The following is a 23,617-nucleotide window of genomic DNA, read 5'->3' as shown; positions in this document are numbered from 1 at the left end:
ATCCCCTAATGGTGAACAGAGCAGTCCCTAGGGATCCCGGGCAGCACGGGGCCAGCAGCCTGGAGCCCCTGGACTTCCAAGAGTTAAGCAGATCAAAGCAAGAATATCTATCACATTGAGGAGATTTAAACTTCAAAACTTCTTATAAGAAATGGAAAGGGAGGTGGATATTTTTTGCTGTTTTTAAAATTAAATAGACAGCTATTATTGTTTTTAAAATTATTATGAAGAACAAGTTTAAGCTTTGTTGTAACATGCACTGTTTTCCTGGACTTCTCAAGACCTGATTGCTTGTGTAGGAGGAACTCTTTGAGTTGGCTTCTTAAATACCTTCATGCTGTTTCACATCTGATACTCCTTGATGAAACCTAGGAGCCTTGTCTTAGTAACAGGCTTATTCAAAGTGATACAAGCTACAAAAGTGAGATCTTGGAAGCGTGTTGCCATTTTCATAATGTAATAAAAATACTGCAATTATAATTAATAAATAGTGTGTAATAAGCATGTCATAAAAACAAATTTTATATTTCCAAAAGCACTGCTTTTGTAATTTATATCGGGTAAAGGAGAAAATCTCTGGAAATATTCATTTTTAGGAGGGGGTACACGAGACTTGACATTTTAGTGAAAGGGATTCACAGGTTGTTAAAGTTTGGGAACCACTGGACTAAATGATCATGATGGTCCATTCTGACCTTAAAGTCTTTAGATTGTTATAGTAGGAACCAGCATTTTATATGCCTGTTTACTCTGTCTAGTGCTACAGTAGTCCTCTGCTTTTGGCCAGGGGTTATTTAATTTGGGATTCAGAGTTTGACCCATCTTCCACTGAAGTACATAAATAAAAAGTGGCTGAACACACTTGAGTGTATCCCCATTATACAATAACATGTTTCTTATTGTGGATGGTGCTTAATAACATGCAAGTGGAATCCAAATTTCTACTTCCTCTGGCTATTTTGTTTCTAATTCATATAATATACTAAATTGGATGGAGAGCCACAAAACCTTACAATGTTGAATCATCTGATTCTCATACTGAGTTGCAACAAAAGTGTGTATACTTCTGCCAGTGACTGTCACTTTTTTTTCCCTTCGAATTCCACAACTATCAAAACTCACATCCTTGCCTCAGCTTTAAAGTGAACGTGAGCTATCAAGCTGTATTTTCTTGCTATTCATTATTTATTTTAATGAGTTTGAAACCTGTATTGATGATGATCAGTCATTTACTCATTCATCCATGCATTATTCATTCATTCACTTCCAGACTTCATGCATGTATAATTCATTAAATCCTACATCTAAAAGTGAGCTTCCTGTGAAGAGAGGGAAACATTTAGTCCTATTGTGTTTATACTTCTGTCATAATAATTTTGCATAGCTTTTTACAGATGCACTATAAACCTCTTTGAAGACATCCCTTGCCCCCCAGAGACCCCTCAAATGTTACTGCTGTTGTACCATATGAAACAAATCATGCTTCAAGCATGTTTTTCTCATTTTGAAGATATTGCAAAAATAAAATCAATTCTGGTGGTTAGTATCCTGCACTTGTACATAAAAGCTGGAAGAAAACAGTGGGCCAGATTCTCAACTTACATAAATTATCATAGCTCCACTACATCAGTGGACCTACAATTGTTCACACCAGCTGAGGAACTGGCCTAATATGTTTAATGGACGGCATAACAGAATCAGTTAGCATGCTGGCTTAGGACTTGAGAGACCACAGTTCAGTTCCTTGCTCTGCCACAGGCTTCCTGCATGACTTGAGCAAGTCACTTAGGGCGAGGCTTTTAAAGGTATGACTGTGCCTATCTGCTTCTTTAGGCACCTAAATACCTTTAAAAATCTGGCCCTTAATGTCTCTCTGTGTCTCAGTTCTTGGTCTGTAACTGCACTTGAGAGTTTTCCCACTGACTTTAGTGGGGTCAAGATTTTACCTTTGGCCTCTTGTTTCAAGCTGGGCATCCCAAAATTGAAGCACCCCAAATCATTAGTACTTTGTCCAGCACCCTTTCCAAAGAAGACTTAGCTCATTGCAAGTCAATATGCTCAGGCTAAAGGTAGGTCTACAGTGTAATCAGAGGTGAGACTCTGATTCAGACAGGAGGGAAGTTACTAGGAGCTCCTCAAGGGTCAGTCTTGGGACTAGTCTTATTCGATATATTTTTTAATGACCTTGACACAAATTAGGAGTGTGCTTATGAAATTTGCTGATGACACTAAGGTGGGAGGCATCATCAATACAGATGGGGACAAGACATTATATAGGAAGTTCTGGGTGGCCCTGAAGACTGGAGTTGCAGAAATGGGATCAAGATCAATTGTAGAAAGTGCAAGGTCATGCACTTAGGATCTAATAGGAAGAATTTCTGCTACAAGGGGGGCTCATCAGTTGGAAGCGATGGAGGAGAGAGACCTGAGTGTATGAATCAATCACAGGATGACTATGAGCCACCAATGTAATGCAGCTGTGAAAAAGGCAAATGCAATCCTAGGATGCATGAGGCATTTCCAGTAGCAATAGAGAAGTATTTAATGTTATTGTACAAGACACTGATAAGACCTCACTTGGAATACCATGTACAGTTCTGGTACCCATATTCAAGAAAGATTAATTTAAACTGGAAGAGGTTCAGAAAAAAGCTACTAGGATGATCAGGGGAATGGAGGGCCTATCTTATGAGAGGATATTGGAAGAGCTTGGCTTGTTTAGCCTAGCAAAAAAGAAGACCTGAGGTGAGATATGATTGCTCTCTATACATACATTAAAGGGGTAAATACCAGAGAGAGTGAAGAGCTATTTAAGCTAAAAGACAATGCTGGCTCAAGAACAAACATATAAACGGGGCTTGAACAAATTCTGGCTGGATATTAGAAGGTTTCTATCCATCAGAAGGGTGAGGTTCTGGAACACTCTCCCAATAGGATTTGTAGGGGCAAATAATGTAATAAGTTTTAAGAGAGAGCTGGACACGTTTCTGAGTGTAATTGTATGATAGGGTTATTTGTGATGGTAGGGGGCAGGGCTCGACAGCCCTGGGGCTCACTTCAGGAACAAGATTATAAACCAGAAGCTCATGCTTCAGAGATTCAGCCAGCCACCAGTAGGGGTCAGGAAGGGATTCTCCCTCCCCTCCCCACCCCCATGTATTCTGAGAGGATTTCTTTTATCTCCTTCCTCTGAAGTATCAGGAGAAGGCCACAGCTGGAGATGGGACATTGTGGGGTAGGTCAAGGCCTCTGAGGTGGCACTGAACATTCTCTTTCTCAGACACTTGGCTGGCTGGTTCTTGCTCACAAGCTTGGAGTCTAACTGATCACCATATGTAGGGTATGGGGTTGTGGTTTTTTTGCCTTCCTCTTCAGCATAGGGATGCAGGTCACTTGCCAGGATTATCTGAGTATACGTCACATAATTCTTTCCCTGCCATTGCAGGAGCCTCGGCCTCTAGTTCATCTTAGTCTTTCCTATACTCTGCCTGTGGCACATAATATTCTAGTTTCCTGTGAGTTGTAATACTCTGGTTTCATTTCAGTTGGGTTAGTGTGCAGGTGCTGGGTGGTGCTTTACAGGAGATCAGACTAGGGCCTGGGTCTACACTATAAAGTTAGGTCGACATAAGAACATCAGAATTGCCATACTGGGTCACACCAAAGGTCCATCTAGCCCAAGATCCTGTCTTCCAACAGTGGCTAATGCCAGGTGCCCCAGAGAGAATGAACAGAACAGGTAATCACCAAGTGATCCATCCCCTGTTTCCCATTCCCAGCTTCTGACAAACAGAGGCTAAGGACAACATCCCTGCCCATCCTGGCTAATAGCCATTGATTGACCTATCCTCCACGAACTTATCTAGTGCTTTTTTGAACCCTGTTAGTTTTGACCTTCACAACATCCTCTAGCAAAGAGTTCCACAGCCATAAGATGTGTTAGGTCGATTTAATAATGTATGTGTCTACACTACCAAGTCCCTTCCGCCCACCTAAGTGGCCTGTAAAATCGACTTCTGTATTCCACCTCCACGAGAGGCATTGCACTTGATTCAACATCCATGGGTCAACATGGGGATAGTTTAGGCACTGCATTGTGTAATTCGAATGAATTGGCTTCTAGAAGGTGTCCCATAGTGCTCCACTGTGACCATTCTGGAGAGCACTTTCAACTCCACTGCACGTCAGTCAGGTACACAGGAAACAGCTGCTCCCATGTTAAAGCCCCGGGAACTTTTGAATTTTCATTTCCTGTTTGATCAGCGTGGAGAGCTTGTCAGCACAGCTGCAGCACATGGAGACTCAAGGCCACAAATGCACTCCAGCCTGGAGTATACAAGAGGTGCTGGATCTTATTGTTATGTGCAGAGAAGAGTCTGTGCCGGCAGAGCTGCAATCTTGTGGTCCCTTCTGGCCTTAAACTCCACCCCTGCAGCATATGTAGACACACCTGAGTTAGCTTCGATCTAGCTAGCATGGGTATGGATAGCAGTGAAACTGTGGCAGCACAGGCTAACTGCTCAAGTACATACCCAACCCAAGCTGCTGCAGCTTATCTGCTCTTGTTATTAGAGCTAATTACATCAGAGCTCTCTACGTGTGCTGTAACCACACTTCTGATTGCAGCGTAGACATATGCTAAGAAAACGTTCATTTTTTTTTGCCTCGGTATTGAAGTAAGGCACAGTCCTGCCACCTGGCCTTTCTTACACAGCTAGTTCATAAGTAAGAGTATCTTGAAATAGCATTCTGAATTTTAAAAGGAAGTTCACTTTGACATGATTAAAAAAAATTTCTGATTCATGGTGGAATTGTCTGTCTTGTATAATCTAAATCAAAATCCTGATTTGCATGATGTTCTGTGGAAGTTTTTATCTTTATTTGATTTCCTATCAGGGCCGCTGGAATGCAGTATACATCTCTGAATGCTCATGAACTGCTGAATTGTGAGGATATGAAAGAAATGGTGACGTTATTAGCATTTCAATGGAAAGCATTGCACAGAGAACAAAGGGCCTCAATTCCATTTTAACAGGTTTCTTACCTTTCTGCAAAGCATATACAGACTTTTCTGTAGTTTGAGTTCTCCCTTATACAAACTGAGACATAAAAATGAGAAACTGGTATGTCTGGGCCCAGACTGAGATACTTGGGCTGTTCTCCAGATAATAGAGGCAGCTCAGATTTGTCCAGAGGTTTGCCCACACCCCTTCCACCTTCACTCCCATTTTCTACCACTGGCTATTCAAAAACAACATTAATTCAGCAATCCGGCTTTATCCTTTAGCATCCTGGCTTTGCAAGATAGTATTGGGGGTAGCAGTGAGCAGTATTCTTCCCACTCACTCGCCCTTCCTGCCCCCAACCCTTCTTCATGTATGAGATGAATGAATGAGAGCAGCTGCTGAGCTACTTCCCTTCCTCCCTATGGTGGAGATAGTCAAATAGATCAGCAGAAAACAAGCCCATGTAGTGCATGCACCGTGTGTAAGGAGACCTCAGGAGCCATAACAGGAGGGCTCTGCCACTATTGTTCCCAGCCTGCAGACCTTTGCTCTGCCAGGAGGAAAGTGCTGAGAATATGGATTTACTTTGTTGGGCCTCCCACACCAGTTGACGTGCTCTGCAAGGGCAAGTCCGTGCTTTTCAGCCCGTAGGACTCAGTAAACTGCATTATCCTCACTGGTCAAGGCCTCTCTGAAGTAAGTCTAAAAACTTCCCCCAACACCCTGGTCCAGTCCGCTTCTAGAGGGGAAAGGCCCAGGTCTCATCCTGGATTCTTTGTCTACACTGTGATACAAAAAACTGCGGCACGGAGTCTGAGTCTGGGTCAGCTGACTCGGGCTTGCAGGGCTTGGGCTTCGGGGCTAAAAACTGCAGTGTATCTGTAGGACCCACCCCCTGCAGGGTCTGAGAGCCCAGCTATGTCTCTAGTCCAAATATCTACACTTCAATTTTATAGCCCAGTAAACCCAAATCAATTCACTTGGGTCAGTCATGATCTTTTACTGCAATGTAAACATACCCTAAGTGGACAGTAGAGCCATTTAACCTCATTTTGGACTCTCCTTCTTCACAAGAGGAGTATTTAAGGTCTCTAAGGGACATTTCCCTCTGCTTCTTCCTCTGCCAGTACTGAAACTTACTGTGGTTATGGTTTGTTTTTTTCAAGTGTTTCAGTATTGTAAAGAAGCATTTGTGCAGGTTGGCAATTTCCCCCACATGTTGAGCTGTCTGCAGCATTCTAAACATCTGACGCACTCCAGCTGCCCCTTTGCAAAACTGTCTGATCTTCTTGAGATGCATACAGGTACAGAGAATGTATTGACTGCACAGTTGGGAAAAGATGATCATGAAACAACTCTTCTTTATTCCTGTCACGGAAAAATGTGGTAAACTGAATACAGGGCATAAGCAAAGACAAAACAGTACCAACTCCATGCATTCAAAAACCATGAGCTGGGCCCCAAAATCATTCAATTTTTAAAAATAATAAATGCTGCATTCTTTTTGTTTTCCTTCTGGCAAATTTTTCAAGCTTTTCTCCACAACCATAAGGATTTAAAATTGTATTATTTTAATGAAAACTGAGATTCCTATGTAATCAATGGATTCCAGGAGCTGGGTCTTTAATGAAAAACATCAGCAATCACAAGACTCACAATAAAACCATGGAAATTGACAACACTGAATCACCACAGCCAGTCAGTTTATTTCAAAGTAAACTTCCCTGATAGTCTAGAACCAGAATTTATATGTCGTCCCACGTGACCATCAAAATTGAGGCCCTCATAAATTTCACAATATTGTGAAATTATGAAAGCAGCATTTACTTAAAGCCTTCTTTTCATTTCAGGGCTGCCAGCTGAGGGCTGCAGAATCTACAGGTTCTGTGCGGAAGGAAGGGACAATTTCTTATTTTCCGGATATTTCCCCCATGTTTGCTTTGTTTTATTGTTTTAAGAAAGAGATTTATATTGAATAACAATAGGGTTAAGATACGTTTTCTGTCTGTTAAGGCAGAATTATTCTAGTAATATCTAGAATGTACCGGTTGCATGCACCTTGCCTCTTTAGTAGGGCTTTGTACCACAGGGGCTGACTTTCCAAAGTGCCAGGGGGTACTCCACCCCTGGCTCTGCCCCAGGCCCTGCCCCCACTCCACCCCTTCCCCCAAGGCCCCACCTCTTCCCACCCATCTCCGCCTCTCCTGCCCAGTTCTGCCCCCTCCCCTGAGCGCACCGCATCCTCGCTCCTTCCCACTCCCGCCCAGAGCCTCTTGCATGCCATGAAACAGCTGATTGTGTTGGGCAGGAAGCAGGGGGAGGGAGGGAGAGGTGCTGATCTGTGGGGCCCGCCAATGGGCGGGAGGTGCTGTGTGGGGGTGAGCTGATAAGGGGGTTGCCAGAGGGTGCTCAGCACTCACCATTTTTTCCCCATGGGTGCTCCAGCCCTGGAGCATCCAGAGAGTCCACACCTATGCTTTGTACTGCTAGGCTTAGTCGATGATGGCCAGAAGAATTTTCTGCAGATAACTTTCTTCCTCTGGTGTTCAAGGACATCCCATATAATTCAATGGAAATTTTAGATAATGTCATGTGAATCCTCTTGAATAAGATTTGGTTGCAAATCACATTTTGAATTTAGCTTTCTATATTGGATAACAAAATTTGAATGATATGCAATCCACTCTCGACAGCAGTCTTGTCAGTAATAATGCCAGAGAAAAATTCATGTGCATCACATTACCTGAGTGTCATTTTAGGGCTCTGAAAAACCTTGTGACAGTCCGCTAAATTATTCTTAAAAGGTAATGAATGGGGTTAATATATTATTTCATATAATTCTGATTAGCATAAGTAGACAGGTGATATGGTTATGAAGTTTGAGAATAACTATGCATTGTCTCTGTTCATAGTGCAGAGATAACTAGGGATACAGAGCCAGATCCTCAGGTGGTGTAAATTGTAATTATTGACTTCAGTCTAGGCTTCAGGCTATTCCAGTGTACTCCAGTTGAGCATCAGGCCCATAGACTCCTTCACATGTTAACACATAATTCCCATTACCATTAACAGGAGTGGTGGGCTCACCACAAGGAGACAATCCAACAAAATGTCTTATTGGAGAGAAGGAAGGATTTATATTAATTTGAAACACCTTGGAATTAATTAACTAACTTTAAACACAACTCCTTTGATATATAATAACTTTAATATTTTATAACCTGAAACTTGTATGATGCCTTACATCCGAGAATCTCAGAGCAGTTCAGAAGCAATAATTTATGTCCTTGGATGATGATAGTGATGGTGGTGGTGGTGGTGATGATGATAAAAAAACTCATTGGATTAGGAAAGTATTAATTAAATCCTTGGATTATAATAATAATTAACTCAATGGATTAGGAATGTATTATTCCTGTTTTACAACTAAGTGAACATGCATAGAGAGATTAAGGCCCAAATATTCAAGTGTCTGTTAATTTGAAATGCCTCAAGTTTTGGGTTCCTGATTTAAGATACCAAGCTCCTGATTTTGGAGGTGTTGAGATCCCACTGACTTCAATTGATTTTTTTGGCAGCTATGAAAATCAAGGCCTGCATATCTAATGTTGTGCTTCTGAAAACCTAAGCACCAAAAGTTAGTGGACAATTTTGAAAATTTGTGCCCTTGTGAATTGCTCAAAACCATAAAGGAAGATTGTGTGGAAAAAATTGGTCTACAATTCAGATCTCTTGATTCCCTGTGCTTTATCCACAAGATCACTGTCTCACACACAATACCCAGAACTACTACTAAACATGGGTATTTTCTGAACACCTCCAGTGGTAGATGAAAAAAACCTCCTCTGACACTTTTATCTGCTAGGCATTGGATCTTTTTTCCCTATTATCTGTACTGTGACATACACAGAGATTTTTCAGTCTCAAGTAAGGCAGAAATAGGAGAGAAGTAACCATCTGAGCACTGAATCCAAGTCAAGGTAACTGAACAATCCCATCCCCCATGGTGTTGCAAAGAAGCAGACATCGGCTGATGCAGGCATGGGGATGAACATAAATACGTTCAAGGTTCCAGATGTGGCTACCAGGTACCATAATCACTGGTGGCAATAAATTCATCCAAAACATATTAAAGTTTTTGAAATGTCTCCTATGAGTCTCCCATTCTGCAATAGATACTAGTTTTTATTATTTGTACTGCATTAGCACTGGGAGGCCAGGGTTGTGCTAAACTAAAACACAGTCCCTTCCCAAGAAAGCCTATGGTTTAAACTTAAGACAAGAGACAGCCATGGATGGGACAAAAAGACAGGGAGAGCACAGGGGGCTGTCCTACACAGTAATAGAAACAGTAAAAGTGTCAAGGTTCTGCAACGATAGTAATGCACTTAAAAAGTTGTCACTTACTTTAGATAATGATATTTCAGCATATGCAGTTTTTCGCCAAGTATAGTGAATTGTGGGGCTTACATGAAATTCTGAGGCAATATTATCTAAGGCAAGCTTATGTATATGACCACTGTAGCTAAGAAATCTGAATTTTGTTTTAAAGAAAACAAATATTTTAAATAAAATTAATAGTTTTATGTGTTGAGTAATGTACAAGCAATGACTGTTCTTTTTCTCTCTCCTCCTCTTCACCCCACGCCGGATAATTTCCTTGAATATTATGTCAATCGTGTGGCAGCCAAATAATTATATATATATATATATATATATATATATATATATATATATATATATATATATATATATATATATATATATATATATATCAGGTCTTTGTTAATCTTATTACATTTGGTGTTTCATTATTTTCTAGGTCCATAATGAGTTGCTGCTTGAAAAGGAGAATCAGTTGCATTCTCGGGAGAATAAACTTGGAGAGTCCATTGCGGCTTTACAGTTCCAAAAGACTGATAAGAAGTCCAAAACATTGGAGATTTACACCGCTATCATAAGTGTACAAGCTTTGCTTCTGGAAGAATTGAGCACGTCAAAAATACTATCGGAATCAGAGTGTACCCAAATTTTAGAGGCACATAATCCTGTAAGTAACAAAGTGCTGAGAAGGGTAAACTCTTCATGGGCCAGATCATCAGCCGGTGTAGCTTCATTGACTGCAATCAAACTAGGTTGATTTATACTAGCTGAAAATTTGACCCATTATTTCTATAGTCTTGGCAGGGGGTGTGTGTGCATTTATATGAAATCTTTCTGTGAAAGAAATACAGATAGAAAGTTATAGTACTGTTTAAACAGAAGATAAGAATATTATAGCTAGAAAGATATTATTTATTATTAGTAGTATTACGGTAGCACCAATAGGCCCCAATTGATATCACAGCCTCTCTTGATAAGATGAAGTAATATTTTTAACAGGTAACTAACTAATATTTCATTATCTTGGTCAAACAGTAAAGGGCAGGGGAGTAACTCTGAGTGAAGACTAGTAAATAATTTTCATGATCAACTTGCAAAATTTGTCACATTTATGGTAGTGAGACCTATGTGATAAATTGCCCGGTCATGTGATAAGCTTGAGTTATTGTGCACACAGAGTGTATACCGTCTCTCTCTCTCTCTGTCTCTCTCTCTCTCCCGTTGTGCATGTGCACACAGTTTAAATAACAAAATCTTCAGAAAAAACTTTTGCTTCCTTTTGTCAATTTTTTTACAAATTTGGCAGTTTCAGAATCCTGTTGGTTTTTTTTAGTTCGATGCTATATAGTCATAGGGAAGTGTGTGTGTGTTTGTGACTATCAAAGTGGGATTTGGCAGAGCACTGAAGCAGAACAAACAGAATAGGTTTTTAAAAGTTAAACCTTTTTGCTAGAGGGCATCATTAGACAGATACCACTGTGAAAACTCCTATTTAAAATTTAATACTGTCCACTCTGGAGAGCCTTTCTTAAAGTGACAATATGTTAGTTTAAATATGCTGTTCTGAGTTTGTTTAATGAAACGTTGTATTAAACCTAAAATAGCTATTTACAGTGACAAGAGAAATAAGATCAATGCTCATTAAAGCATTAAAAGTAATTTCATTTTGATTTAGTGCCTGTTTTGAAATCTTAGCTGTGATGCCTACAAAAAAAACTTGACAACAGTTAGGCCACTGTTGTGCTGAGACCACTGCCTGTCATGCTGACCAATGATATTTCATTGATTCCTTGTACTTCTCCATCGGTCTGTCTGTGTCCCTCTGTCTCTTATGTTATACTTGTATTGTAAACTCTGTGGAGTAGAGGCCTCCTTTTTGTTCTGTGTTTGTACAACACCTAGCACAATGGGGTCCTCATCCTTGACCAGGACTCCTAGGCACTGCAAAAATACAAACGATACAATAATTACAACAGTGAACCAGTATGCTGAGACACTACCAAGTTGCTAATACTCCAGCACTTGCACAGGTGTTCAGAGGAAGGGGTATAAATAGGGCTGCTGGAGACACAGGAGAGAGAGAGAGTGAGTATGTAGGGTTTCTTATCCAGATTGTGAGGGCTGGGTTGAGCTCTAGATTGGAGAAGTTTCTGTTTGTTACTATTTGTGCTTATGCTACCTGTTTTGCTTGGTTTATATAGACCAGAGGTGGCCAACCTGAGCCTGAGAAGGAGCCAGAATTTACCAATGTACATTGCCAAAGAGCCACAGTAATACGTTAGCAGCCCCCCACCATCTCCCCCCTAACCCACTCCCAGCGCCTCCCGCCCACCGGCAGCCCCGCCAATCAGCACCTCCCCCTCCCTCCCTGCACCTCCCGATCAGCTGTTTCGTGGGGTGCAGGAGGCTGGGGGGGGGAGGAGGAGTGAGGGCACTGCAGGCTCAGAGGAGGGGGCGGGAATGGGTGGAGTGGGGGCAGGGCCTGTGGCAGAGCCTGGGGTTGAGCAGTGAGCACCCCCCAGCACATTGGAAAGTTGGCACCTGTAGCTCCAGCCCCAGAGTCGGTGCCTATATAAGGAGCCACATATTAACTTCTGAAGAGCCGCATGTGGCTTCGGAGACACAGGTTGGCCACCCCGATGTAGACTGTCTCCTGCTGAATAAACTTCCCTGCCTGTTGCTACATTTTTTTACAGTCTTGGAAACCTGTTAATTAAAAACCACTAACACCTCATCAGATGATAGCTTGTAACTCATTTGATGTAACCATTCAGTAGAACAAATGAATGATTAACTGCATGTTAACTTCATTAATCTCTCTACTAATAGCATGTTTTTATTTCTGGCACTACCAGTTAGTCTGCATTTATTGTTATTTGTGTTATGGATGTGCATAGGGCCCCATTGTATTAAGTGCTGAACATAGACAGGGTGACTAGACATCCTGTTTTTAAAGGGACAGTCCTTTATTTAAGTCCTCTTGCAGACGTCCTGACTTTTTCTTAAAAACGGGCAAATTGTCCCATACTTTCTGTCCCCTCCCCCCCGATCAGTGCTGGCCAGATCCCTGCTCACCAGCCTCCCACCCACCAGTGGTGTGGGTGGGGGGGAGGTGTCCAGTAGCCGACAATGGGAGTGGGTGTGCAAGGCTGGTGTTGAGGCAAAGATGCGGAGAGCCGGCCGTTCCCCCTGCTGGTCCGCCATTGCAGCCCACTGGCCGGCACTGGTTGCGCACTGCAGCGGCGGGTGAATGTGGGCAGGCGCAAGGCGGCTGCCGATTACCTTGCCTCTGCTACCCACTCATCAGCCCTTTACGTGCTCCCCCTCTCGCAGCCCTCTCCCTGCTTTGCTCCTTCGCCACGCCACCCCCCCAGCCCCGCTGCCCCCCCCCAATGGAGCAAGTCCCACTCGCAGCGCTGTGCAGAGAGCTAGTCCTGGTCAGAGCACTCAGCTCACTGGCAGGCTCCTTCCTTCCCCCACTGACTCTGGCTGGGCCGGCACCCTGGGAAAGCCCAAGACCATCCAGCCTGGGGCACTGGCCAGGAGGAGCCAAGCCCTGCATGTGCCAAAGCCCCGCATGGCGCTGGCACGGGGAAGCCTCTCTGCCCCTCAGCTAAACTCTGGAATGGCAGAGGTGTGTGTGTGTGTGTGTGTGTGTGCACAGCAGCCCCCGGGGCAGGGGATTAGTACCCTCTTCTCTCACAGACACTCATACACACACACACACACACACACACACACACACACACACACACACACACCCCGCCCTGGGTCCTGCCCCCAGGGAGTGCAGGACTGCTCAGTCCCCTAGGCACTCTCCCCTGCTGAGTCACCTCTCTGTCTGCAGTTTGCTGAAGCCCCTGCAGTCAGGTTCCCTGGGCCCTGATGCACAATGCATCCTTAGGGCTTAACTCCTTCCTACCCAGGCTGTAGATGTAGGCAGCTGGGTTACATCGGTGGTCAGCAGCAGCCTGGAAGTGTTAACTGCCTTTCGACACTGTGCGGGCAGGAAGAGACAAGCTGCTTCCAGCCACACAGAAGGGAGAGTGAGGGAGAAGAGGTGAGCTCTGCAAAGACACGGGCCAGGTCATCCCTTCCCCATCTCCTCCCATCCTGAGGCTGGAAGCAGCTCCTGTCCTTCCCTCCTGCACAGTGCTGAAAGGCTGCTGCTGGCCACATTCTGGTGTGAACCCTGGCAGAAATCTGGGGATGGGAGGCATGTGACCCTGCATGTCTCCCCACATGCTGCCTTGGGAAGATGTGGCACCAGGTACCAGGACAGATGGTCCATCCCCGAGGCCCAGCCAGGCATGGAGGGTGGAGAGTGCCGGGCAGGGAGGGGTGGGTCGGTTGGTCACCCCTGTGTGAGAGAGTGGTGTACAGGAATGTGTGTGTCACCTCTCCTCATGTGAACCCTAAAGCCTTAAAGATAAGAAGGTAAATAAAAAGAATCCAACTACGCAGTATGTTTTTAACAGGGGCTTGCTCAACTTGATGTTAATTTGAATATTTGTACTGCATAGTTCTGATTGATTGCCATTGAACTCGCTTGAGTGGGCTGTAGCCCACGAAAGCTGAAGCTCAAATAAACGTGTTAGTCTCTAAGGTGCCACAAGTACTCCTGTTCTTTTTGCGGATATAGAATAACACGGCTGCTACTCTGAAACCAGTAATTTTACCAGGTGTCAGGTATCTTCCCTACTTTACAGATGGGTAACAAAGGCACAGAGATCTTAAGTGACTTGGGCATGGTGAGAAAGGAAGTCTGTGGCAGAACTAGGAACTGAACCCCATGTCCTTAGTCCTAGTCTAATGGCTTAACCACACAGCTATCCTGTCTGTCATATTAATTATGCAGTTAAGACAAGGATTTTTAAAATGACACTATTAAGCGAGGCCTCCTAAACAATTTCTAGGAAGGGTTCTTGTTTGACTGTGGAGCTATTGTTTTGTTACTCTGATTTTATTATGTTGAGTAGTAGTCAATATTTTCCAATTTGAAACCTTTTTAGTATTAGTAGTTGATTTAGTATAACTAAAAATCGTCTGCATGAGTGTCATAGGTTTTCTCCCCCACTTGGAGCTTTTGGGTTCCAAGATGGGGACCTGCATGAGCTCCTCTAAACTAATCCTAGTCTAGATCTGGTCCTGCTGCCACCAGTTACGTTTAAAGTGGATAACACACTGCCTGTTCCCCCAAAACTCTCCCTGGGGAACACAGATTCAGTCTCCCTGAATCTCAACACAAAGGGAAGCAGCCCACTTCCCCCCTCCCTCTCTCTCCTAGCCTACTCCGGAGAGATACACACCGGTTCAACTCCGTGAATCAAACCCAGGAGGAACTCACTCTTCCCCCCTCCCCTTCCCCTGAATTTCCACACGAGAAGGAATTAACCAAGTCCAAAGAAAAGAAAAGAATTTATTAAAAGAACAAAAAGAAAGTACAGTATCTCTGTAATACCAGGATGGAACAATACACAGAGTCTAACCTATAAACCTGGAGAGAATTCCCCCTCCCCCTTTCTTTCTCAGTAAAAGCAAAGTAACAGCAATAGAAATAAAGAATTTCCTTCAGCAAACACACAATTGCAAATGTAGAAATAAACTTATAATACTAGTACGCCTTTCTAATACTCACTAGACTGAATAGATGAAAAGTACTGCAGAAACCTGGGAGGACTTGATTAAGATGACTGGACTCCCTTAACTCCCAAGAGAGACTCAACTCAAAACAAAGAACACAAAAAAAAAACTTCCCTCCACAGAGATTTGAAATTATCTTGTCCCTGATTGGTCCTCTGGTCAGTTGTTCCTCAGGTACTGCTTTTTAACCCTTTGCAGGTAAAAGAGACCTTAACCCTTAACTAACTGTTTATGACAATGAGTTTCTCATGTTGTGTTTCAGTAACTTTACCCTGCTTATAAATGAGGTAGCTGTCTGACGTTTCAATCTGAGTCATATGGATATTATACATTCCAAGTGTCTCCTACGTTGGAAGGTTTCAGATAGTATTGCCCTTTAGCACAGCAACAGTTTACTGGTATCTTGAAGCATTGTTCGGATGCACATTGCATACTAGTCATGTTTAGTGAAGCTCTCACAATGAACTGGAAAGTGTAGTGATCACAAGCAATTGGAAAGAATGAGAACAGAATAAAGTAATATTGCAAACCAATGATACCATCTTTTTCTTAACTCCAAATGAAAATTGTTCTTCCAAGGTGAATTGTTCTTATCATTGTACATTTTCAAACTCTAGGAGATTGAAGAACTTGACAGAAAGTTGGAATATGAAATGTTACATAAGGAGACGGCTCAGCAGCAGCACCTATTGAATAGGCAGAGATGGACTCCAGATGGATTGGGACTTTCAGATGAAGTTGTGGAAATTAATGCAGAGAGACAGGTGTCTGCTCTGCTGTGTCAGGCATTGAATAAGTGTAAGCAATTAGTAAATCTGCATCAGCAAAGGTAAGGCTTTTTGATATTAAGTAAGACCCCCTTTCTATATCTTAGTCATTGCAAGCAGTCTTCAGAGAATGTAACATACCATATAGAACCAGCAAGCTAAACATTCATTCTATAAACTCTTCAGGGCAAGGATTTACATCTTCATGAAGAACACCCTACTCTCCTGGAGGATTCTAGGCACCATTGCAATATATCCATTCAATAATAATAAATCCGTTGACTGTGAAAATGTATTTGAAATGTAATGCCTTACCTTACAATCAGTCTTTCTGGGATCAACCAGCGGGCTAATGCTAATACCCCACATTATCAAGCACAAGACAAGGGTTGGTTCCAGTTCACTCAGGCTCAAGAAAACAGAATGAAAGCCACAGTCTCTGGGAAAATATTTCCAATCAGATGCAAGCCACTTGAATTTCAATTCCACCTGCATCCATTTTGCTGTACATTGAATATACTTTTCTGTTATGAGTGTTGCTAGGATAAACCAATTGTACTAGTGAAAGAGGCCATTTTTAGTTACACACATGCCTTGAGTTTCATGTAGCACTATGAGAGAGAGCTTTGTATTACTAAGTAGATGTCACTTGGACTGATTTGTGAGGAGTGGCATTGACAGGCTTCAAAAGGAGCCATGTCCTCTGCCTTCTGGATCAAGAATTTCAGATTGGGTCCTTTGCCGTCTGGTGTGTGTGAATTCCCAGAGCTATTTTAATTGTTAAAGGGCCAGTCCACAGTGGGATCTAGAGGAATGTTTCTATGTCTTGCTACAGAAGAATGGGGAAAATAAGTAGGTAGGTAGGTCATTACCCTCCCTCCAGCCCCTGGACAGAAGTCCAAGCTAACCTCTCAGCAGGCCCTTTAAAGAAATAGCAAGTAGAGCAATCTAGCTTGAAAAGTTGGTGGAGGCAAAAAGTGTCCAACCCAGGTCCAAATGACCCAGAAGGATGAAAAAAATGTCTTTGGCTTGAGTCTGAAAAAAGAAAATAATCAGTTATCAGTGAGCAACTCTTAGCCTGAGAAGACTCACAACCTGGTAAGTATTGTGCGTGAGTTTTGAAAAGGACACAGGGGGAGAGGGGAATCAGCTATCTGCGTGTGTTGAAGATGTTTCAGATCTGAGTTTTGTAACTCGTGCTCTGCACACTTGCTGAGTGGCTGGAGACCATTGCTCTTCATTTTTCTGACTCTGTTTTTTATTACACCACTCCAAGTCTCATTTCTTCTCCAACTCCGGCATTAAAGTCTCCCAGAAGTAGAAGATTGTCTTCACTGGGTATAAATTTGATTGTCATCCAAATCAGAACAGAACTGTTCTTATATTCCCCCTGTGCTGTTCATGGTTGGTGTACAGGCTCTGATAAGAGTCTCAAAGATGTCACTCTCCTTGCTCTGTTCTGAAGATCTGCTGGCAAGGCAAAGTGTCAAACATTAACATCCTTGAAAGAGCAAAACCAACCAGCATTGTTACAGGGATTATTAAAGCCCAGCTTACATGGACAGGTCATGATATCAAAATGAGTGCTGATAGACTCCTGAAAAACATCCTCTATAGCAGGGGTGGGCAAACTTTTTGGGGCGAGGGCCACATCTGGGTGAGGAAATTGTATGCAGGGCCGGGGCAGGGCGGGTGGAGTGCGGGATGTGGAGGAAGGGGCTCAGGACAAAGGATTGGGGCAGAGAAGGGGTGCAGAGTGTAAGAGGGGGCTCAGGGAAGGGGGTTGGGGTACAGGAGGGGTGCGGAGTGCAGGATGGGGCTCAGGGAAGGGAGTTGGGGTGCACAGGGTGCAGGGTGCAGCAGGGAGCTCAGGGCAGGTGGTTGGAATGCACAGGAGTGCAGAAAGGGGCTCAGGGCAGGGAGTTGGGTGCAGGAGGGGTGCGAGGTACAGGCAGAGGGCTTAGGGCAGGAAGTTGGGGGGCGGGGGGCAGGAGGGGTTTGAGCTCCAGCCCGGTGCCGCTTACCTAAAGTGGCTCCGGGGTGGCAGTGGCGCACACCAGGGCCAGGGCAGGCTCCCTGCATGCCTGCCCTGTCCCCACGCCACTCCAGGAAGTGCTGCGGCCCCTGGGTGGGGGGGGGGGGGGGCAGAGGGCTCTGCGTGCGCACATGGAGCCCTTTGCCTCCCGGCCCGGGGGCTGCTTCTGAGAGCAGCGCCAGGCCCGCAGCACCACCAGGGGTAATCCCGCGGGCCGGATCCAAACCCCTGAAGGGCCGGATCCGGCCCGTGGGCCATAGTTTGCCCATCCCTGCTCTATAGTAAACTGAAACTCAGAAACCTCAGGAAGAGTTGTCAACAAAAATTTTCAATAGAATCTCAACTCGTACAGCATAAATATAGGTGACTTAGAAGACATAGCCAAGAACAGACTAGAATGGAGAGAAACTATTGCTAAAGGTTGTAAATACTTTGAGAAAGACAGGTGTGAAAACTGATTGAAAAAAGGGCCAAGCTTCATGCCAAGTCTTCAGCCGGAGCCTGCTCGTTCCCATGCAACACTAGTTCATTCCTATGCTCCTTGTAGATTGGACTATGCAGCCACAACAGAACACATGAGATGCTTTGCTGTCGTCAGATATGTTGGACAGTAACACTGCAGGGTCTGGCTCTTGGAGAAAAGGGGAAGAAGTGTGGTGTTCTTAGTTTGTTTGAAGAGGTGTGTGGTAAAGCTTTTAACAAAATCTGACAGTAAAATATTTTCTGAATGGATGAATTTTGGACATTGATTTCTTATCACATGAAATACTATGCCTAGGAAGATAATACTAATTTCATCTTTCCCTTCAGCTTACAAGAAGAGCAATGGAATGATGTGGTGCTTGAAGATCTTCTGGAGAATATAGAAATGGATACATTTTTGGCACTTTACAGCCAGGTAAGGGTGTAATTGAATGAATTTCCACTTTTTAATCTCTGCTGTATCTGGAAATCAGTTAGTGAACAAAAAGAGTAATTTCATTGAGATCATAATAGTAGACACTGTGCTCAGTAGTAAATACTTTCCATTGTGTATCAGGTTTGTATAAAATTTGCATTTCACTCAGCTTGGACAGTGAAAATTATCTGGTGAGTTACTTGTGTATAGACAGTTTCACTTTCTGGTTTTCATGTGTTAGAACAATACTGTTTAGGTTTCTGATGCTGATGGAGAATATTTATATTGAAAAATGTATATGTACATATATATATTGATGTGAATATTCTTCAGCAGTATTCTGAACATTAATAAACACCATGCTCTCTCTCTCGCTCTCTCTTTTTTATTCGTGCACAGTCCTTTAAGAAGAAATAAACAAGTGGCCACATCACAAAACCACCTCTTCAGCTAACATTATTCATCACCCCGTTGGCTGTCTAAGCTTAAATGGCATGGAAAAATGAACTACTGTCTCTCACTCACAAGTTTTCCCTCCAGGCCATGACTGAGGCATCTGGGCAGTGCTATGAAATTTAGCAGTTTTACTACCTGTGTCGTCCTTAATCCACAGAAAAGACAGCCTCCAGGGCTCTCACTCCATAAGCTGTCACATACACAACGGATTATTTAAACCAATTTAAAAAAAACAATGGGCTCCTGAAAGTAAAAAGTTTAACAAAATAGAAGTATTTTTAGGAGTCCTGACTTTGGCAATGTCCCTTGAACTATTATATTTTTAGAGTTAAAGAAACAAATTTCATAATCCACATTCAAATACGTAAAGTCTCAGCCATATTATCGCCCCTCCAAATTTTTCCTCCAAGAAAGACTTGCTATCTTTTTCCTTATAGTTCTTTGCGACGTAAGTCACGTATTCACCACCATGATGCACGTTATATTGTCCCCTTCATCTGTGATTTAACAGAATAGTATATCAACTGTTGATTACTTAGCAATGGATAAACTTTGTTATGGTGATGACAACATACCAGATAACCTGTCTGTTTTTTTGACTGGGTTGTTCTGTATGTCTTTGACTATGTCTACACTACAGACCTTCCAGTAGCACAGCTGACCCGTATAGCTGCTTTATGTCGAGGGGAGAGAGCTCTCCCGTTGGCATAATTAAACCACCCCCAACAAGTGGTGGTAGCTATGTCTGCGGGAGATGCTCTCCCACCAACATAGCACTGTCCACACTGATGCTTTTGGCGGTGAAACTTATGTCTGTCAGGCTCGTGTGTTTTTCACACCCCGACCAACAAAAAAATTAACCAGTAAAAGTTCTGGTGTAGACAAAGTCTTAGTCTGTTTTAAAGCTCATTATTCTGCTGTATATTTGTGTTCATCGCATATGATAAAAGTTGTCGAAGTTGTCATGACCAGAATTATCAACCTATTAGTTTTAAATTCAGACTTTTTAATTCCCTTTGATTTTCTTCTTTGCTTTCCTTTCTCTAAAACATTTTATCAAACCATCTCCGCAGCATGTTGGCTTTGACAGTTTGACATACGGAAAGCAGACATGGCTGCCAGTAATCACTGAATTCTATTTCATCCATAAATTCCCTCCCATTATATTTCCATCTCCACAGCTTACTGCACACAGAGTTCACAACATTTTGTCAGGACTCTATTTGTGCAAGTGATAGGAATAAAAGCTTGCAGCCAGAGAAAAAATTTCCGCTGCACGCTTTTGTAGATTATTTCCCACAACATTATAAATATTCATGAGATGGTAACTTTTAAGCTTAGTTCTAAATTTGTAAATCTGTAAATTCTGTACATGCTCATAACCTTTTTATGTAATTTGCACAATACCTCTAAGAGACTTTCCAACTTTTTTTTAATAAATTATTTAGTCGTGGAACTGTACAAGATTTAACAAAATTCTTTTGACAACAACAAGAAGCTACATTTTAAGGGGCAGCGAAAGTTGCATCATCCTTTGGATGGTTTGTTCAAGTGAGGCCCTTTCTGCTAATCCCTGGTGACAGTCTGCTTGGTAATTAAAGATTGCAGGGTACTTTTCCAAGAAGATAATCTTTGGTCCTGTTCAACATTCCCCTCTCTTAATAGAATAGGTTCTGGTGTTAAAGGTTTTGTGTAAAAACATAGTGCTTCAAATACAGTACCTTAAATATGGAAGGTGTTAGATAAAGCCAAACCCTATTTAACATCAGGAGAAAATAAACCATCAGATCAGGTATAAAATTGCAAGTATTTTTAAATATATGTGAACTTCACTGATTTCATGCTTTAGAGCATTTGTCATGTGCCTTCATCATTTGGTGAACTCTTTTCATGCTAATTTTTTCCAACTTCTCATTTTATATTTATTCTGCATCATATGGTGTTGCTGCAAATTATGAACAGAGTGCAGGCTTTAAACAGCATAGGTCCACTGTTCCACTATTAGCACTCCCAATACCGTCTCTTGGTTGAATTACAAGACATTTAAATGTGCTATTTTCTGATAAACACTTAGACTAATTAGGAGAATAGTTTGGAGCCTCAAATTTACCATCATGTAGTTATAGCAATTAAGTGGTCTCGGGAAACGACTCATTTGTGGATCAAGAACACTAAAACCAGAGGATGTATAGTACAATAGGGTCTCAGTCTTGGTGTTAGCTTGCCATGTTACCGAGCATACATGGGTAAGCATAGTTAGAGGATGCACAAAACAAGCCAGCTCCTCAATTCCACAGCTCAGTTACAGAAGAGTACTTATCCTGAAATGTTCCCTGTTATAGGGAATGCTTTAGGATGTTCAGAGAGGTTGTTCCTTGGTTGCTGTTGTCTGGAAGGATCAGAGTTTGGATAAACACTATCTCCTCTACAGCTCCAGGCATCTGTATCGCTGATTGTGTGTTTTTATTCAGATTATGTGGCATTTAAAGAGCCAATGGTTGGTGCATTCACCTAATGCATGATGAAAGGTGGAGAAACGACTACCATTGCTGATTCTCATTCATTTCAATGGGAACCTTTTCCCCAAATCGATTTTGTCCTTGTGTTAGTTTTTAAAGGAGTTTTCCACATGTTTCAGACGAAAGTTGGTGTCATTCTTTTGGGGTCTGTATGAACTGGAAAGGAGGTCCAAAAGCAAATAGAGACATTTCATAACCCTAGTGACCACAGGAATTAGGAGTCCTGTAGCTTAGCAGTAACTAATTCTCTGATTGAATGGAAGGGGAGAGAACATGGCTCTTCTCTGCTAGTTACCACAGAGGGATGATAAGAATTTTTGGAGCTCTCTGATACTCTTTGTGATGCTGCTCCAGAAATCTCACATCATCAGAAAGTAGATGGACAGTGCAGCCAGCTAGAAGGTATTGCCTTCCTGTAATGAGTTTTGCTGGGTTTCTAACAAGCAGCACAGATGCATTTATAAAGCAACTTGGAAAGAACATAGTATGATTTTTTCTAAGTGGAAGTTTCAAAGCATGGTTCAGCAGATGGATAACCTTGCTTGTATGTATCTTGTGGTTTCCTCAGACTTAGCGCTCTAGCAAGTGAACAGAGTGACTCTGGATATTTACCAGTTTAGTAAGATGGAGACATTTGAGATCAGAGAGAATTTACAGCACTTCCATTACTTTACTATAATTGAAAATCAGGTACTCTATATAGCATATGCTTGGAGAATTGAGCTTCATGTTTTGTACATCCAATTCCCTGGACAACTTAGTTTCAACGTGTTCAATATAAATCCGCCTTTCCTGTATAATTTTTTTTAATTTGGTTATATATAACATAAGCAAGGAGCTGTCCTTTGCTTTGGGCATGCTTGCGTTATCCAGTTTCTACAATAAATGTGCAGCTACAGCCCTACAGATGCTGTATAAAATCCCATGCCACAGCAGCTATTATAGTAAAAACCCACTAACTCTCAGCCTGCCTACTTGCCATATGCCTGAGAAGAAAGATGGGCCTTGTAGCATGAATAATCTATTAATAAAATGCATAGTGTAGCATGTTCCTAATCTCTTTGTGTTTAATCCTGTGTATTATAGAAAGCAAAGCAATAGTGTTGGAAACCATATAAAATCTGTGATTTACAATGTATAGAATATAGATTAGAATGGCAAGTGTTAGGCTCGAGTCATCCATTTTCCTCTTAACTTTAAATGGAATTTTCCCCATTGGGCAAATTTTCAACACTGCCATAAGTGGACAGATCTCCCACTGAACTAAATGGGCACTCCAGGTGCTTAGCAGCTTTGAAAAAGCAGGCCACTTATTCAGGTGCCTAACATAGACTGCTACGTTTCAATGGTTTGGCTCTAGTGTTCCTATTTAGAAAGATTTCCCATGTAAGTCAATGAAAGGTTTGTTTGAGTTACGCTGAGCTCAGGATCTTTTGCTGCTCATAGAGAGGTTAGTTTTAAGTAAGCACACAGTTATAATCCCAGGTACTCTAGTTGTTGTTTGTAGATACAACAGATGATGCAGGAATACATTCATGTGAAAAGGGCAAAGCAAATGTGAAATCACAGCATGGACAGAGCTAATTGATTTTGCATTAGTTGTTTCAACATGTGTTACTCAGTCCAAATCATTGTGATGTCTGTACAGTAGTTCTGCTGTTTTAAATTACAGTTTTACATTATTGATTGTTTTGACCGAATTCAAGAAACACAAACTCAGATGCTGCTGATGCAAGAAACCTCTGGTGTTGTCTGATACAGTTGTATAGTATCTGCTACTGTATAGTACTCATATAGCATTGAATTCACCCATCTTGGAAGGCCAGAGGACTTTATGCAGCCTATCACAGCCTTTGAGTGGTGCATAGAGCATTGAGTATGTCCTATCAACTGCAGTGAATTTATTTCAA

At 42.4% G+C, this 23,617-nt stretch overlaps 1 protein-coding gene across 1 annotated transcript in view; it reads left to right on the top strand.

The window, feature by feature from the left end:
- EVC2 (EvC ciliary complex subunit 2) overlaps positions 1-23,617 on the top strand; it is a 157,833-nt gene that overhangs the window by 119,348 nt on the left and 14,868 nt on the right. Inside the window, exons 17-19 of the mRNA XM_045017520.1 lie at positions 9,829-10,056; positions 15,650-15,861; positions 18,645-18,732. Coding sequence (XP_044873455.1) covers positions 9,829-10,056; positions 15,650-15,861; positions 18,645-18,732 — 528 coding nt within the window. The remainder of the gene's footprint in view (positions 1-9,828; positions 10,057-15,649; positions 15,862-18,644; positions 18,733-23,617) is intronic.

The sequence above is a fragment of the Mauremys mutica genome, chromosome 5, assembly GCF_020497125.1.
Source record: "Mauremys mutica isolate MM-2020 ecotype Southern chromosome 5, ASM2049712v1, whole genome shotgun sequence".
NCBI lineage: Eukaryota > Metazoa > Chordata > Testudines > Geoemydidae > Mauremys > Mauremys mutica.
This window is presented reverse-complemented; position numbering and strand designations above follow the sequence as displayed.